Source organism: Colius striatus, chromosome 8 (genome assembly GCF_028858725.1).
Source record: "Colius striatus isolate bColStr4 chromosome 8, bColStr4.1.hap1, whole genome shotgun sequence".
Taxonomy (NCBI): domain Eukaryota; kingdom Metazoa; phylum Chordata; class Aves; order Coliiformes; family Coliidae; genus Colius; species Colius striatus.
Window position 1 is genome coordinate 32968682 of NC_084766.1, and position 18277 is coordinate 32986958.

The 18277-nt window shown below is 37.3% G+C and overlaps 1 protein-coding gene across 4 annotated transcripts in view; it reads right to left on the minus strand.

Annotated features, from left to right (window-relative positions):
* CACUL1 (CDK2 associated cullin domain 1) overlaps window positions 1-18277 on the minus strand; it is a 49688-nt gene that overhangs the window by 8983 nt on the left and 22428 nt on the right. For 3 of the 4 annotated variants that reach the window (XR_009819193.1, XM_062001600.1, XM_062001598.1), the window contains 2 exons: window positions 12705-12807; window positions 782-871 (listed from right to left, as the gene is read on the minus strand). Coding sequence is in view for 3 of the 4 variants with exons in the window: in XM_062001600.1 (XP_061857584.1) it covers window positions 782-871; window positions 12705-12807 (193 nt within the window). In the remaining variant the exon portion in view is untranslated. The remainder of the gene's footprint in view (window positions 1-781; window positions 872-12704; window positions 12808-18277) is intronic. The other variant, XM_062001599.1, reaches the window with a different exon arrangement.

The following is an 18277-nucleotide window of genomic DNA, read 5'->3' on the forward strand; positions in this document are numbered from 1 at the left end:
GGGTAATAAAGCTTTCCTATCCTCATTTGTATTTCTACAACTGAGGATTGCAAAGCAAAAACTGACTGAAGTTCAGACACAATCCTTGTCTTGGGCACACTCAGAAGTATCAGTATTGCAAGAAGAAAAGAAACAGGCACCATTTATTTAGGGATATTTTGATTACTTCCTGTTTCTAAAGTCTTTTCAAAAACAAACCAGAGCTCTACTCAGCTCTCCAAAACTTATAGAACCAAAGATCTTGGTACAAAATTGACTGAAATCTGCAACACCATTTTCCCTTCAATACAATTGCCATTACACAAGATCTCATAATGCACTCCTTAGTTAAATTAAGCTCTTCCATGAAAACAGTACCAACCAAATAATGGCCTCATAGATGAAACAGTTATTCATCTTCTGTCAGAGATCTGGTCATTTGAAATGAGACTCACAATATTACTTTCACCCTTTCAGTACTTCTAAACTACTGCCATGACTGACTCGTTCAACTGCCTTTATTTCAACTGAGCAAGAGAAACAGGTCTCCCCACTGTCTCCAGAGCAGAGGGTTGGGCTGGTTAATTTTTTAAATGGACTGGACATTCTTGTGGTACCTTGTGCAGGTTATAGAGACAGACAACAAAAACAACCAGGGCCCTCACATAGCAGAATTAAGCATTCTGATGGACCAAACACAATGCCCATTTGTTAAATATGCAGTAGGTAGTGACTGCATATGTATTCAGGAAAGGGTAGCACCACCACAGTACAAGAGGCTCCTAGAAATATCTTTCTTTACCTGGTCGTAGTGTATACAGGCCTTTCACAATATTTGCCATGGTTGAAGGAGTTATTTGAAACGGTGTTGACTGAGCTTCCAAAAGTAAAGCTGAAATAAAATTAAGAGAATTAGCCATTTTCCCAATCCAGAAATATGGGCACTTAAACACATTTTTGTATCAAAGAAATACAGTAGCTGCAGATTCTTTTATCACCTGAGGTCCTCACAAAGGAAACAGCCAAGTTTCTGACTGACAACTTAACTCTCAAGAGTCATAAAACATCACCTTCAAATAGAAGCATTCTGTTCAAATTATGTTTGATGAAAATGTGAAGTAACTTATTTTTCATCTATTTTCAGACAGGCAGCAGGAGCTCCAAGGAAAAGCCAAGCAAGCAACAGCTTTAAGTATTCAGACGCAGAACTGAAGTAAACAATTTATTTTTAGAAGCTACTCTCATATTGAATGTGCTAAACACTTTGAGAGCCACAAATCCTCACTTTACAGTATTTAGAATCTTGTCCATAAAACTAAGGCTGGATTGAAAGGCTCTGAATGAAACACATGCAGTGTAAAGATAGTAAAAAAAAAAAAATCAAGAGAAGTTGTTACTTCTTTTAAGCACAAGTGAACATTTCTGTATCATTTCTGGTCTCTTCTGTAGTAAACACTGCAATAATTGTATCTTCCTCTTGTGGAAAAGCCTGGCAACAGCAGATTTACTGCTTATATTACAACAGCCAGGCCTTTAGTCTGCCTTGTATTTACGTGAGGTTTACACATCCATCTGAATTACAGAAACAAACTAAATCAATATGGTTTAAACAAACTGCTCCCTTTCAGTTTTTATGCCTCTACAAAGGAGTTGAGCAGTATACACACACCTTTCCAGACCTCCTATGTAGAGGTGAAACAATCCTACAGTCCTGCCTAAAAGGTGTATTGTGTTTACATTGCAGAGACTCTGGGTTTTAAACTTGAAACCTTCTCCAGTTGTCTTCAGTATCTGCCATTGCAGCACTTACATACAAAGGAAAATCTTCAGTAGCAGTTCAAACTGTTTAAGGGGCTTATATAATAGGGAAATTAAAAAAGACTGTTTTTTGCTAACCTCCAGGTAATCAGAGTGGTTGTATTTAGCTGTTACAGATGAATTTCTTCTGGAAAGAACCATCTTAGAAGTGCTTGCTCCTTTCTGAGGGACTGAGAGCCTGTGATTTGTTTTGTAATTACACATTTATTGCCTCTTTCCTAAAGATTTTTTCAAACAGCCTCTTGGAGGACAGAAAAGTTGCAAAACAAAATTGAAAAGGGAGCAATGCTTTATAAGGAAGACATGCAGACAGTAATGTACAATCCATTCAATTATGTGTATATATAATCACACTGTAGCTACTTCAGTCTAAGCTTCACCAATAGATTTATAAAGTATTCAGAGAACTATAATTTGTTCTTCATATGCAGACAGCAAATTATGTTCCAAAGCTATGCATGAAAAAGGAAATGTTCAAAAGAGAACATGCCTAAAAATTAATACTGCTTTAAAGATCAAAAAAGTCCAGTTACAAGCCATTTGAAGATATTAATGAATACTAAGTAAATTAATTAACAGAGCTTCTTGATTTTATTCCTGATAAACTGAAAACTGTGCTCTCCAGTGGTATCCAAGTTATAACTAGCAAAAGCAATTTCAAAATATTTTAGAAGCTACATACAGGCCATACCATAGAAGAAAAAGAAGCTATTGAGTTGCTTTAAGGACAAGCCCAGGCATTAACTGAAGCTGCCCACAACTACATAACTAAGTAGAGAGCATCTGATACTTGGATATCTCCAAGTAAATGGGAAACTGCTGGTCACCGTTATTCCACCTATGGATGAAATCTGAAATGTGGTGCCTGTACTCTGAGCAAACAGTCAGATGTACTGTCACCTTTCAATTTGATTTTATCTGTTATTTAGAAGAGAACAAGTCGGTGGCAGAGACAAAGAAAAACTGTATTTTATGGTAAATACAGACCAAAGACAAAAGGTGATGAGCTCACCAGACCAGCTCATTCCTCTCAGTCTGTGATGCTGTACATATCCTGGGGATGCTGTACTGTTTTCTTCCCTTCCAGCTAATGAACCCCCTGCAACACTCCCCCAAGTGGTTCCTTACCACGTTCCAGGGGCTGACCAACAGAATTATTTGTACAAGCAATAGTGTTAAGAGGATAGTCCCCAACTCAAGTATAGTTTACCATTATGCAACTCTAAATCACTCACTCCTGATTTAGAGCCAGTAAACACAAGCACGATGGTATTATATTCAACAATAATAGAAATAATGGCAGATATTTCCTGTTTCTCAATAAACCAACCAACCCCACACTAGTAATTAAACCAACTAACCCAGCCTATAACTTCTCCAAAAGCTAGATAAAGAATGAACAGCACTGCTGTAGGATATGTACTTTCAGAATGATTTCTGTAAGAATTAACAAGATTCCTCCTCTTTTGATAGACCTGAAAAATCTCAATGCAGTTTACAGACAAAGAGGTACATAGATAAAATATGTAAAACTTCTTACACACACAAATTGATCTCCAGTTTTGCAATTAAACCCACCTAAACATTCAAGCCTGTATTACTTCTTGAGAGGGTCATTTAAACTCAAGGATTAGAAACAGTTGTGCCAGACACACTGAAGTTACCTCTGTTGTTATTTTACTGTCTTGCAAAAGACCTCCAGATACTAAGGTTTTGACTCTTGCTTCATTAGAACAATTAATGAGACTCTACAACATAGAACTTGCAGGCTCCTCCTACCTACTCCCAGCAGCTCCACCTGCAGCATTTACAAAGATAGAGGAGGGTGAGGCAGAATAAAACTAAACCTCGGATGAATGGCAGCAGTAATGACACTATGATACTATCTGACCACCTCCACACTGTTTATGAACTCATACTGCATTTTACAGACTAAGTAACCAATACATAAAGAAGTTAATTAACCTGCAAATCCTCTTGAAAGTAACTTGTGGCAGAACTAAAGAAATGTTGGTTAAATGCTGGTTAAATGCTTTAACTGCAGAAAGATAGAAGATGCTTTGAAATACTGTGGAACCGAGTGAGGTAAGACAGAAAAGCCAGAATGGCCTCAGGATTTTCCTAAGGACCAGTGGATGAACCATCCTGGCGTGAGGAATGAACCTGCAGCACTTCAGTCTGTCAGCAGTAGCTGAGATGCTTCAGTATCGTGAAGTAGCACTGAAGAAGCCTGTCCCCTGATGAAGGTTGAAGCTACTTCCTAATTACTGTGGAGTAGTTGGCACAGATAGTGTGATTCTGTATGATTCTGTGACCCCAGTAATTCCAAGAGTAGCAAATGATACCTTACAAGTTGAAACTCACCTGTTCATAACTCAAAATTGACTTGCAAAGACTAAGAGCTATTCTAAAGATCTTTTTCTATCCTTCAACAATGCTTTCAAACCTGATTTCCTTTGCTTGGCAAAGATGTCATATTTCTGGCAGAGGGACACGCAGCAGTAACGATGGAGCCACGGCTACTGCACAGCCTAAACAAACCTCAGCAGCACAGGCTCACCTGGCACTTCTGCTCTTTAGGAGTACCATCAAAGTACATATAGTCAAATCTAGAGCATTATAAATTCCCTTTCTCTCAGCTAAATTGTATTGGCACCATCTGACCACATGTATCCTTCTACTTCACTGTGGTAACATCAATTTCACTTTGAATGTGGTTCCTCTGTGTCAATTTCTACTGTCAAATCCCAGCCACACAAACACTTGATTGAGCCCCACACCCCAACTGCAATTCAATAAGACAGGAATGACAAGAGCTTCTGTCCCCAAGATGTGGCTGTAGTTTTTTGTTGGTTTCAGTTGAGGTTTATTGGGAGTTTAGTTGTTCTTTTGGTGTGTTCTGGGTTTGTTGGGGTTTCTTTTTAACCTTCTGCCTATTTTGTTATTAAATTGACTGACGAAGTCTGATCGTGTCTTATCTTTCCATCACTTTAACTATTGATCTAGAACTTTAAAAGCCTTTTGCATGAAAACCAACCTTTCCTCTGGTGTGACCCTCCTTTCTGCAGTTACATCAAACTCCTCGTGATTCTGAGTTTTGCTTTTACTTTAAACAGAACTACAAAATAACTTCTGAGCAAGTTAAATTCTTCACAAGTTTGTGATGAATTAAAATGTAGGTTAGGAAAAAAACATAAGGGGATGTATTTATTACTAAGTGTTTGCAGCTAGGCATTTAATGAAGCCACAGATTACTTTGGAAACATTCATTACACAGCCCAAAAGCTTTATTAAGTATCTAATAAAAATGCTGCAAAATAAAAACTCCAAGTCTTAATCACATGGAAAATATTCAGTGTGGTAACAAGTATGGAAAGAGAAACTATAAACATAGAAGTGTAGACTTTTGGACACCTATATCTGGAAAAGAAAGTGATATTTTCATGCTTGCAATTAATAATTCATAAAATTGGAAACTGTAACTGGATTGAAATGGGAACTTTATTCCTTTACCAAGAAGCCAGATTAAACATGATGGTCATTATTTGAGATTGTTTTCCAATTTTAAAGTTTCCTTACTTTGATAAGTTGCAACTTAATCAATAGGAAACATGAAAAATAAGAGATGTTGCTGCAACTTTTAAAACTAACTTTGTTGCTTGACTCAGTTCAGTGACAGAATTTGTGTGTAGGTTAAATGTTATGTACAGAATGTGAATTTATTCTATCACACTTGCTAACAGTAGTTTCCATATGCTTCCAATACAACTCCACAGCCCTGTTAAATCACAGCTATGGCTTTCATTATTATCAATACCACCCTGAAATTGGTGTGTTATTCTTGATTATTCCATCAGATTTGCAGAGTACAGAGGGTATAAGATATATTAATTAGCTGCAAAAGCTATCCTACGTAGCCCCTGAGGGGGTAGGGGTGCCTGCTGACACAAACGTGCCAATTCAGTGTTTTGAAGAAGGAATCACAGATTATCCTGCAGTAAGAGCCCCAGTACACTCCCCACATGCTGGAAAATAAATGGATCATTCTGCAGTTGATTTGCACTACCACCTGCCTCAGCCTATCAATATCTGGAACAAAGACAGGAGAAAGAAAAGGAAGGAAAACTGTTTTAAGGTTAGAATATTTTCAAGGAAAACTGTTTTAAAGAAGTGGAGGCAACGGGATTAAACTATTTGCCTATGTAGAATTAGCCAGAAATTAAACACTGAACAGACTCACTATCTTGTAGATGCACAAAAACTACTTTTCTCAAAGAACTTATAAGAAAAGCATCTCTGTCCAACATCTCAAAAAGATGCTGCAAAACCTTCTTCCCCCCAAAATATTTGCTGTCCAAACCTTGTACTTCAACAGCTTTATAGCTGGGGGGAAAAAAAAAAGTGAATATCTTTTTGTTGTAGAGGGATTCTAATAGAAATCATCCCATTTTAGTCTGGTACAAATACACTGGAATGAATCATTATTTTCTCCTAGTGCTCTGCTACCTTGCTTCATTTTTAAGGCCTGCAGCAAGGAATTTTCTCATTCCATTTTACGTATCCAGACACGTAGGCTGATTCTAAAGACAAAGAGCAAGTCACTCCACAGGCAAGTAATTCTGCCTGGTGTGGGCATTTTTTGGTTTGGTTTGGGTTTAAAATCTACCACTTCATTTTTTCTGTATCATTTTTAAACTTAAAAACCAAGAAACAAAGCTTTCTGAAGGCAGCAGAGGAAGCTTGTGCAGGTTTTATTCTCATCATGATTTTGAAAACTTTAAGGAAAAATGGTAAGCAAATAATTGTCTAAGGGCTGAGCAACATACAACATATTACAGAAGGAAAGAGCCTCAGCAGTCAAATGGGACATTTTTTTAACCAACATATTGCTTCTGCCATCACAGCAGTCACTGTGTCTCAAAGGAAAGAAAGAAAAGTCACTTCAAATGCTTCAGGGCAGATTCTATATTAAAGCTTTAGTTCAGATTAGAAATGTGCCTTCGAAGCAAATTCACTGATCATCTCCACTTACTGCTCCTCGGTCCATATGAAAGAGCTGCCTTGGAGCACATAAACTTAATTCTTTTTGGGCAAGATTAAACCAGATGTGCTCAGACTACTAACTGACATTCTGTTTACAGGATCAGACGTTGGCAAGTGTGAAACAGAACTCGCCAAAACATGTGTAAAGGCCACCACTGGGTCGTCAACACTTACATGTGGGTCTTCCATACTCTGTAGATCTGCTTCCTTTATATCACACCACTTACTGATGTAGATGTAAGCCTAAACCACACAAGGAAATCTTCATCTCTTCCTACAGAGCACATATCCTTCAAGATGTAAAACCATAGTCATCACACTTCTGCTACACCAAACCTGTAATGACAGTCTGGGCATTTTTGCCAAGATCGGGACACTTGGGCTACACTGACGTTTGACCCAAGAGAGTAAAGTCACTCAAGAACAAGCTCACTTATTAAACTAACAGCTATTTCCTTATGAAACTTAAGCATTAAATCAGATATGGAAATAAGAAGCATGAAGAACAACTTCTTGAAAGAAAACCCCCAAAAGGCAGCACAGAAAAAGTGTGGGGGCAACGTTTTCTGGAAGAAGCTGAAAATGATGACACTGTTTTCCCACATTTTCGAGGGATTTCTCTGCAGGTTGTGGGTCAGGGCAAACACAGCTTGCGTCTTATGTGTGGATCATTTGAGACAGATGGCACAGTGGAGGAGGAAAAAAGAAATGCTAACTAGAGTAGGGAAAAAAATCAATCCAATGTATCCTTTTCTTGTCTATCTCTGCCCAAAGGCTGAGGCATAGGGAATGAATAAAAACCCCAACATATAAAAGTAAACCTCATGTTCTCTGTTGTAGTTGTATGGTCAGACTGTGAACCTGGCATTGACCACAGTCCTTTTCTCAGCCTTCTACACTATTCTTCTTCCTCTGAGGTATTCACAAGCAAGGATTTAGATACAGAATTTATTAACAAAAGGCATTATGGCACAGCATTACACAGCCAAATAGATGAGGGTCCCTTGCTTCACTGAGATCATCAGGCTTCTGGAGGTCAACACAGCAAAACACATCTAATTATGTAGGTCTGGGTGCCCACAAAGCATCACACCTTCTCCTGCTTACCCACTGCACAAACAACAGGAAAATCTCTGCCCAGGAAACTTGCTCCTTGCCACATTTATCAACCATTAATAGTTATAACTCGATTCACTCTCTGTAATTTTGTATTCAATTTGTACTTGCTGCAACCAAAAAGGACAGTTGTACAATAGCACTGTCAGGAAGTTGTTATCAACCTTTTTCAACTTTCAAATTAACTTCTCTGGTACTTTTCAGAAAGCACCAAGACAGTAGAAATATGTTTGCTGACATCCTTATAAAAAGGAAAATCTTTCCCAACATAAATGGTCCTTTTACTCTACTATAATGTACTTCCAGCAAAAAATACAAATTAAGAAAACAGAGAAGCAAGTTCTCTTCACCACAGCTGAACACAAGTGACATACTGGGAGGAAACACAGCTGTCAGATGTGAGAAATCTTCAGAGAAAAAGGTTTTTCCCAGTAATAACTAGAAATTGCAAATCTAATGAAATAGGCTGTGATTCCTCCTCCAGACTCTACAAAAATATGATAAAAGCTGCTACTTTTACACGTGATGCATTTTTACAGTGGGTTTTAGCTCTGAACTCACACAAGCATTGACATGGAACACTACATTCAACAGTTGCCTACACCCAATTAGAAACTACAAACAGATAACAGGGCAGTGTGTGCTCAGGTTTCAATATCCATCTCTTTAAATAACATATATATCACAAACAAAAATCTGAGACAGACAGAAGCTGAGATCTAAAGCTTTAATCCTTACTAATCATCTTGTCTATTTTTTACATGCTTTCAGGCCCAGGCTCTAGTTCTGTATCAGTAAATTTTAGTCAATTGCCTCATTCACAAGCCATGTGATGACCTTGGATTCTGGTAACAAAGAACCTTGAGATCTTGGGCCCTACTCTACAGCATTTTTGCCATGGCCCAAGAAGTATCCTCTCCTCTGGATAAAAAGGATCTGTTTCTATGATCTGTTCCTGACAGTCAATCAATGATGTGAGCACATAAATATTCACTGCTTACCCCAGCCAACAGAAACAAGATCACAAGTGCTGAAAGAAGTTTTCTCTGTCCTAGAGTTCACTTGACTTCCTAGTTGAGTAAGTTCTAGCCAGAAGTACTGGCAGATGCTTCTTTGGGAACAACCAGCTTGTATTGAATGATATCTAGCAATACATTTCTCCTACAAGAGTGGAAACCCCTTCCTGAACTCAAAACACTTGACATGGAAGGAAAGAAACAGCCTGCACACAAAGATATAACTGGCTGAAGTTCTACAGTGGTATGCTAAGGCACAGCACTAGGAAGTGCCATAATCAATCTGATACATCCTACTTCCCCCACAAACTCCACTGTAAGCAAAGAAGAATTCTTTTCCTCAGCTTGCTTTCTAAAATTGCTTTCAACTATATAACCAGTTTAAGTTACCATCACTTTTCTTCTCAGCACTGAGATGCTCATCAACCCTGCCAGAGCAGAACTCCAGCCAACCCCTCACCTGCTTGCTTTCATTTTGGAAAGAGAAGGCAGGTTCTTGCAACTGGAAACCAAGTGATCTATCCACCAAGCAGAAACAAGTGTGTTCTTAATAGTTCTTCTTTTTTGCTTGACTCAAAAGCAAGCTTGTTTGGGGCACAATAATTGCCATTCTTTTAGACACAAGTCTAGGTCTAGACACCTAGTGACAAAGCAGTATTACCTGCATCTGCCACCCCACCCTCCCCATTCCTGAAGCTTTTGTAAACAACAGGCTGTATCTTACTTGTTACATCCAGTTAAGCAGTTCTGCACACAGCAACTTCTCCCAAGCCATTTAACAGAGCAGCCTTATCAGCAAGAGCCAGCTTTGGCTTTGTAAGAGAAATAATCAAGTTATATTCACTTAGTTCAAACGTATCCACTTTAATTTGAAGAGCACCGATTTGATATATATACGAGTGCAAAAGTGTCTCACAGATATAACTATGTTCATGGAGCTGTGTATTACAGAATTTTTTATGTACTTAACTGCTCAGAAGTGCTTCAGATAGTAGATAAGTTGGGGGGGGGGGTTAAACCATTTCCTCTGTCCCAAAAAAAAAGACCAACACGAAACCAAATCAATGTCTATGCAGGCAAAATTTGTCAAAGTAAAGCTTGCTTAGGTGATACTTCTTCTCTAAATACTGAATTCACACCTTAAGCAACCTATTTACGGCAACTAAGTGCTCAGATAAGTGTTCCCACCACAGAGACCATTGTACCAAGAGTTCATTTGGCATCTTCCTGCCTTCAACCACACAGCATGGAGACTAAGGCCAACTCAACCAGTAGGAGTTTGAGCAAGTTAAAACATTGAGGAAGAGATCTGTGCTGTACTGCTTTTCTGATGTTTTTCCCCCCTGTCTTTTGAAGTAGAGTAGGAACTTTTTCTTAGATCAAATGAACCCGAAACATACTTATAGTCTTTCCTGAACAAAACTTCAAACAGAAATGCCAGCTTCTAAGCTTGGCTAGAATGACAAAACATTACAAACAAAAACTCCTTTGTATGAAAAACACAGCAACAAATTTCAAGAGCAAGACTGAATGTTACTTCTGTCCTCTGAGTCTAGATAACAAATTGATTAAATCAATGTTGTTGTTTGGTTTTCAGCTGCAACATCTCTTTAAAAAGTAGCCCTAGGATTCTGTTTCTCTATATGGACCACAATTTCATTGACTTGAATTTCTAAGCATACTCACTCACAATCTTATTTTTCTCCCCTTCAACATATGAAGCCACTTTTCTATTAAACCAAATCTGTATCAAATATCAGGCAACAGTACCAGGCAATGACACCAGGAAAGAAAGTAATTAAACATTGACTTCTATTCTATTCTCATAGAGCCCTTACATTTCCAAAAATGAAGGTAATATTTCTGTATATTACAGCCTGAATTTCAGCAAAGCAGAAAGAACAGCTGAGAACAGCAGAAAATGACACAACACTAGATCTTTTTCAGCATCTTACAGGAATGTGTCTTCCATTACTTCCCAGGAATCCCGTGAGCAAGTTTAGAATTTTAGGCACACTTTAACTCAATTTAAAGATCCTATTATCTGAGATTTAACCAAGTCAGACCACAGTTACAAGTTTATACATGTCAGTATCTATTATCTTACTTAGGAATAAGATAACAACTAACTTAATCTCAATACACTGATGGTAAGACTGAAATGAAACCCAAGGAAGTTGTTTGTTAAACCATACACAGCACCACAGTGACAGCTTATTAATATTTTTCCATGTTTTATTTTAGTTTTAATTCTGCAATTAACACAGACCTAGGGAGAAGTATTTCAGAATTATATGCACACACATATAATTACAGGTGTTTTCCTTTCTCACATTATCATCCATAGGAAATGAACTACATGGCAACACACAACCGGCATTACTCGTGTTCTAAAACCACATTAATGTTTGCATTGCCTGAAAAATGCATACACTTAAAATTAAGTGGTTTTCATTTTAAAGTGCAGTATCAGCTGAATTTTCCTTGATGCTGTTACAGCAATCCCCTTACCAGGTTTCAAGATACCATTAAACTTCCCTGGTATAAAATAAAACATGAAATCCATGGGTGGGCACTCATCATTGTCCTGCTATTTCCCCCGTGATCTGATCTGCCACCTCTCTTATCTTAGGGAGACCTTTCATGAGGTCAAGAACACAGCATCAGAGGTGATAATTACTCATCATTCTAGAGCACTAGGTTCCCTGAGTTCAGGGTAGTCATGTTGTTCACTCACCCTTCCCCCAGGCTGCCAGCTCACAGTGATGGTAAAAAAAAAAACACAGCAAAGCTCCTTTCCCTCAGCCCTGTGCCAGAGAGAGAAGGGCACAGCTACCCAAGTAAAGGCAAAAGGAGAAATATACTCAACTCTAATGGCCCCTCATTTGGTCCCTACTTTACATTCAGACACCAACTGGTTCATAGCAAAGAGGAGGAGGAGGAAAATGAAAAGAGACCCTCCAGTAGGGCTGGGTCACAGGGAATACAGTTGGATAGGTACTGAACTCAGCACAGCAACTACCCACTTGCACAAAGCTGCAACAACAGCTGTAATTCTTCCAACACGCTGGTCAACTGCTCACTACTCTGCAAACTTCTCCAATTTGAACTCCATGTCCAAATGCCTCTGCTTTTGATAACTGCTCTTGAGGAGCTAACCATGCCAGCACCCAAGGTCTCTGTGCTCACACAAACAACTGATGGTGGCAGGTTGCAAGTAGGTAATGGGAAGCATATCACTTGGAGCATATTCTTCATGCATTAATCCATGAGGCTGAAGAAAGCAACTGCTGTCAGCATTATCCAATTCACTAACTAGCAGCAAGTACTCGACTCGATCACCACAGTAACCCCAGCAGTGTCACAATTCTTTGACTAAATCACATCCTTAATGATACCTGTCAATATTTTGATTATGAACTTAAAAAGTAACAGCATAAGCAACAGGACATTGAAACATTCACTATGTCATAATGACAAGTCATAAGAGAAAACATTGTTTTGCCTAGATACTCCAGAAATTCAGGACTTAATAAAAAGTCATATGTTTGAAAAAAAAAGTAAGTTGAAGTGTGCTCCATTTCTTCATGTACATGCCTCAAAAAGGAATTTGGATTTCAGTTCACTAATCATTTGTATTTTCTTCCTATTTCCTGTAGATTTCTCGAGTATCTGGAAGCACTATAGTTTTCCTGGCTCCCGTTAGAAGAAAAATTCCATAGCTTTACTTACGCATTAGGTTGTAAATGTGCTTTTCTGCAACGTGTTCCGTAAACAGCTTTATAAGGTCATCTTTTAAGTCTCTGTTAAGCTTGGTTTCTATGTAAAATTTATTCTGGAAAATAAGACAGAAGTGTTTGGTTTTCATAGTAGCAAATAAACATTTTTTTTTCCCCTGATAAAAACAGCTCAAAATTTTAAAGCTGTAGCATATTTGACCTGTCAAGTGTTGCCTTAGTGATCACTTTTATACTAAATAGAACATTCCTGTGCAACAAAAAAATACCCATTTAGAATAAAGACTGTATGTGGTACTATAGGTAACAAATGTACCTACACAGAGGTGTGCATATTTTTTCTCTGTATCTATAGATGTATCTCCATATCAATCCAGACTGCGGACTTTATAGAAAAACCACTTCCTTTTAGAACTCTATAAACGCTCTAACACCAAAATAGGGCTGGTCCTCATGTCTATAACAACAGTAAACATTTTCACCAATGTCTAAAATTGATTAAGTTATTAAAACAGGTTTGTTACAATAGTCAATCAGCAGTACAGCTATTAACTTCTGTGGTTTATCAATCATCTCAGAATTAATCAGCTGTGGAAATAAATGATATCTAGACACAAATCTGAAACTGAACAAATCAAAACTGAACTGCTTCACAATTTTTAGGATTCAAGGTAACCTTGCCCCACTCACCATTAATAATAAATTCACTTCTTTAATCCTCAAAGGAGAGTCTACTCAAGAGTTCCTTGAGGGCCTCTATAGCTAATGTACTATTTGTTGTATTTTCCCCAGTCCCAGCCTGGAATTAAGATTTCCTACTTGCATTTTATTTATAGGTGGGTTTTAAATGGTGGGGGGAAAACAAATAATTGCTTCAAGATGAATCTCCTATTATTACAATACTAACATGGAAGTAGAACAACTGAATTCATTTGGATAATTTCTGTAAAGATTTAAATAGATACTTTAATAGAAAATCAACTTCATCAAAAATAATGTGCTAGAACAATTATATGAGAGATTTACTAGAGGGAGGGATATCTTAAGGGAGAAAGGTTTTTTTCACACTTTAACAACTTGAGTTGTTCTCCTGTTCACTAAACATAATTGGAACAAAGCCCCAGAATACTATCAGAGCAATCTTTGCATTTTTCTGTAAAACCTATTCTCTTGACCATTACCAAAACCATACACATATCATAATAAACTGTCCATGCAGAAACCACTTACATTTTCAAGGCAAGTTTTCAGCAGCAGTTATTTAATGAAAATTGAATCCCCTTAGAACAAATCCAAAGGTTGAATACACACCCCTGGTGCAGTTTAGATTTGTTGTTTAGGTTTGTTGTTGACAGAAAACAACCTTGAAAAGATTTCTTAAGAATTCAGTAGCTTCCTACTTCCCTGAAGCTATCCTACCTGGAAACATTTTATCTAGGGCTATTATTGAGTTGTTTCCTCCTCACTTGAGCCTGTTCTTTGAACAGAGGTTGAAGGGAAGGCTCTGCAGATAGAATAATCTTTGTTGTAAGAAACAGGGTAACTTCATTTATAATATTTTTGGTTAAAGGTGAATTGTCATTGCAACAGAAATTCACAGCAGCTGGAGATACATATCTTCTAGGAAGTGTTAAGCTACACACCATACTACAGTCTTTCAGACTTAACTTCTTAAAGGATTTCTACCTTGACCTTCCTGACCACGTAACTAACACACATCCACTGGAGCAACACACAGGGGTGACGAGAGCATCTCAGCACAAACCTGCTCACTGAACTAAACCTGACAATGTCAAACTACTCATACTCATTATGTGGTAACATACGAGATGCATTTAGCTAAGGAAATAATTTACTCTGTTCCTGTCCCAGACTGCAGACCTTTTAACATTAAAAGCAGCTGGCAAAGATATGAGCAAACTGTGATGCTTTTGTTTGAGTTGAAAAGCCTAAAGTTTCATAACTAGAAAAATAACAAAACCACCCCAGTAGTTGCAAGGAGTGAGTTACAACACAGTGCTTACTGTAAAATATTCTTCACATTTGCTCACTCAGAAACATCTTTCCAAAAAGATGCTACACTTGCATGGATTTAAATACACAACAGGAAAACCTCACTTAACAAGTACTTTATTTCCAATCCACAGTGCTGAAAGGACTGTTTGTCATGTTTCCCATTCTTTCCAGTGAAAAAACAGGAAGATTTTCTGTAGAATTTGTCAGTACCTAAGTTGTACCAGTATTTCTTGAAAAGTGTGTCAAGCCACCTAAAGACCTGACAAGTAAATGGTAAGCAGATATCAACAGATAGCTGAAAAAGTCAGAGATAAGCATTTCTTCTACAAACCACCTCACAAACCAATATGGAAATAATTGTGTTAATGTTAAAAGGAGAGAAATAAGCACTCATATATATATATATATATATATATATATATGAGTGCTTATCATCTCATCCACATATATACACACTCACATATATTTCTGTGTACAGACACACACAAAATGCCCTCTAGCTGATAAGCAACAAGTAACAGAGAGTAAGAATGGCAATGTTGTAGAAGCAATGAAAAAATTAACTGTCTTAAAACCACTGTGGTCATAAATGTTAGGCTCATTTAATACCACAAGATACCATTTTCAGCTACATCTCTAAGCATAATTAACAACCGAGAACCTATTAGGAAAAAAAGTCTACCATCTAAATGCGGATTTTAATCTTCTTGAGGTGGAAATAGAATTTTTATTCATTCATGTGTGCAGCCTCCTGTGAGATGTACAATCTGTAAGCTTCTAGAATAACTTCACTTAGATTTACAAAGCAAGCTCTTATTCACTAGGAATTAGTTTTAGAAATGAAGCACTGTGTGCCAAGCTGACTTCCACTTTAAATTGCTTTATCTGCAGTTACATCCCAGAACTTTTGAAGGAGCTGAAACCCACAGAATTGTGGAAGGACAAAGGTGCTTTGGGTCTCCATGGTTTCATGGAAAGTCCACTGTAGCAGCATAATACTGAAAAAAAATCCATCATCATGTGAAAAGGAAAACCACTAGTGCTCCTAGTAAAAGCAGCAAAAACTCCCTTAATTGTCAAGTCATCTCTCTCAACCATCACTCAAGAGAAGCTCTGAAACACATCTTGGTCACCACATGTAAGTAGGTTAAGAAAACGTTTTTCCTGTAGTCCCACCACTACTAAGGTCTAGTACACATCAGGAAAAAGGAAAGTGCTGCTCTTGGTACCAAAACACACAAGACTAAGCCTAAGGCAAAACAGTAAGCCTTTTTATTTAAAATACTTAAAATACTTTAAATACTTAAAAGCATGTTATATCTGTACAACTCAACAGCTTTGGAAATTCCCAATTAAAGCAATCACATCACTACCAAAAAAGGAAAGTCCTGTTACCTCTGGTGGAGTTCAAGGGTTTAGTCCTCTTCATTTAAAAATACATTGAAAGTAGCTATTGAAGTAACTACAAAACTCTGATTTATTCTGCAGAACTATTAGGCTTTCACTTCTTGCAATTGTTTAACTGTATTTACTTCTCTAAACAAAGGAAACTGTTGCTGCTTTGCAAGAACATTTGATTAGACACTACAATGTAAAACTGCAGGAGTGGCTGTACATAAAAGTACTTCCAAATGCACACAGAATAAAAACTGAAGAGGTAAACATTTTTCATCCTGACCTCTAAAGATATTTTCTACATAATGCACCACACTGATTAATAAACTATTTCCAAGAAAAAGTGTGAGAATTTGATATTAGCTTTCAAAACCAGCTATGCAGCTGAGCCAAATCAGCATGACATTTGGCAACAAGAAATAACACTTGAGCCACTGTCAGGCCTAACTTGAATCAAGCCACTTAAATAAGAAAGTGTTTGCAGGAACAGTTTTACTGCCTGAAGAAATCACCTGTCACACCCTTCCTTTAAAACAAAGAGTACTTTCACTTTTCTTTTACTCAAACTAAAAAAAATGTACTACTTAACTGTCCATTTTACAGGTCTGTTTATTACTCATTCACATTTTCACTGTGCCTGAGATATCAATTAGCCTCAAACTCTAGGGAAAAAAACTGACGATATAAAAAGCACTTCCCCTTTGGAGATAAAAACATCACAACTGTGTAAGAGGAAAAAAGATAAGGGAAAGTATTCAGCCATTATACTGTTTTAGGTCATACAGACAAAGCTTGTAATGATCAAACCTATCTGTTTATATGTCTATTGTTGATGATTTTTAGATGTTAGTTGCTGTGTCTTATCACTACAGATAGATTTTGACTTTGTGGTGGAAGAACTTCAGTCACAGATCTGAGTGCTCAATCAAAGTAGAGACTTGAACAACTTACAGAATCATAGAATACTTTTAGAAGACCTTATTAAATTATGAGACTGCTTAATCACTTGTCTGCAATAGACAAGTCATCATATAGAGGAAAAAAAATGGCTAGCAGCTAAAAATATCTGAATGCAATAGGGGTGAAAGGCTCTTCCTAGAAATTCCCCAGCATTTCGTGACAAGAGCCAGGAATAAATTAAACATAACCAGGAACATACCCCTTAACTTACAAGTGAAGCTGTATCAAAGGATTTTGTTCTGTATTAATGAGTACATTAGAAAACACTCAGTTCAAGAAAGGGCAATCTCTCTTCCTAATGCAACAAATCTATATGGCGACACTATGCTGAAAGACAATAGAGAATTACATAGTTTCAGGTGCATTCACTGAAACATAGGCAACCCTTGTAGGAGATGCTGCATCCCAACTCTGGGAGGCTGCCAACAAGGATTAACTTTAGGAAACTGAGATTTATTTTACATCAATTTAAATCTTTATCAATTGAAAACTTCCCCCCATCTTTAAAAAAAAAACAAGACAAAAGTTTCTTTCCCAATAAATACTTTCTTTAGTTTTTACTTGTAAGTAATGCCAATGCAAGAATACTTTCTGGAGAAGGACAAATTTGAAGTTTTAGTTATTCATGACTACAAAAAAAAAAGCAACAAAAGTCTTGGCACTTTGATAAAAACAATGCAAATCATAAACTGTTTCAGAGGTATAGATGACTTCATAAATTACAAAATCAGCGTGACAAACACAGCCCACGGTTTCTGAACCTCTCTAAGTATGACTGACAGAACTCTGAACATAAATTAGTCTTCATCCAGTCAACACTCTAAATTGCTTTATCAAGTGACATAAACATTTCCAACAGATATTTCTTTGTCTTGTCTGAATCTGTGCAATTTAAAAGCAAGAAACAATCATCTCTGTAACTTGCCCAAACTACCAAGCCAACATAAAACAAGCCAATAAACTATCTCTGTTCAAAAATATATAAAGAATGACCTAACTATTTGGGATATCTTTTTTCCCCCATAAAAAAATAAATCATTCCCCCCACTCCTAGGAACAAAATGTTAGGGCAGAAGCCAACTGCAGAACTACATTGAAGAGCACACCTTGCCCTTCTCTTCCTCTCGCCTCAGTACTGTTTCCCAAGTGTCAAAACTAGGCAGGAATCATAGGTTCTACAAGTTAAAAATCATTATA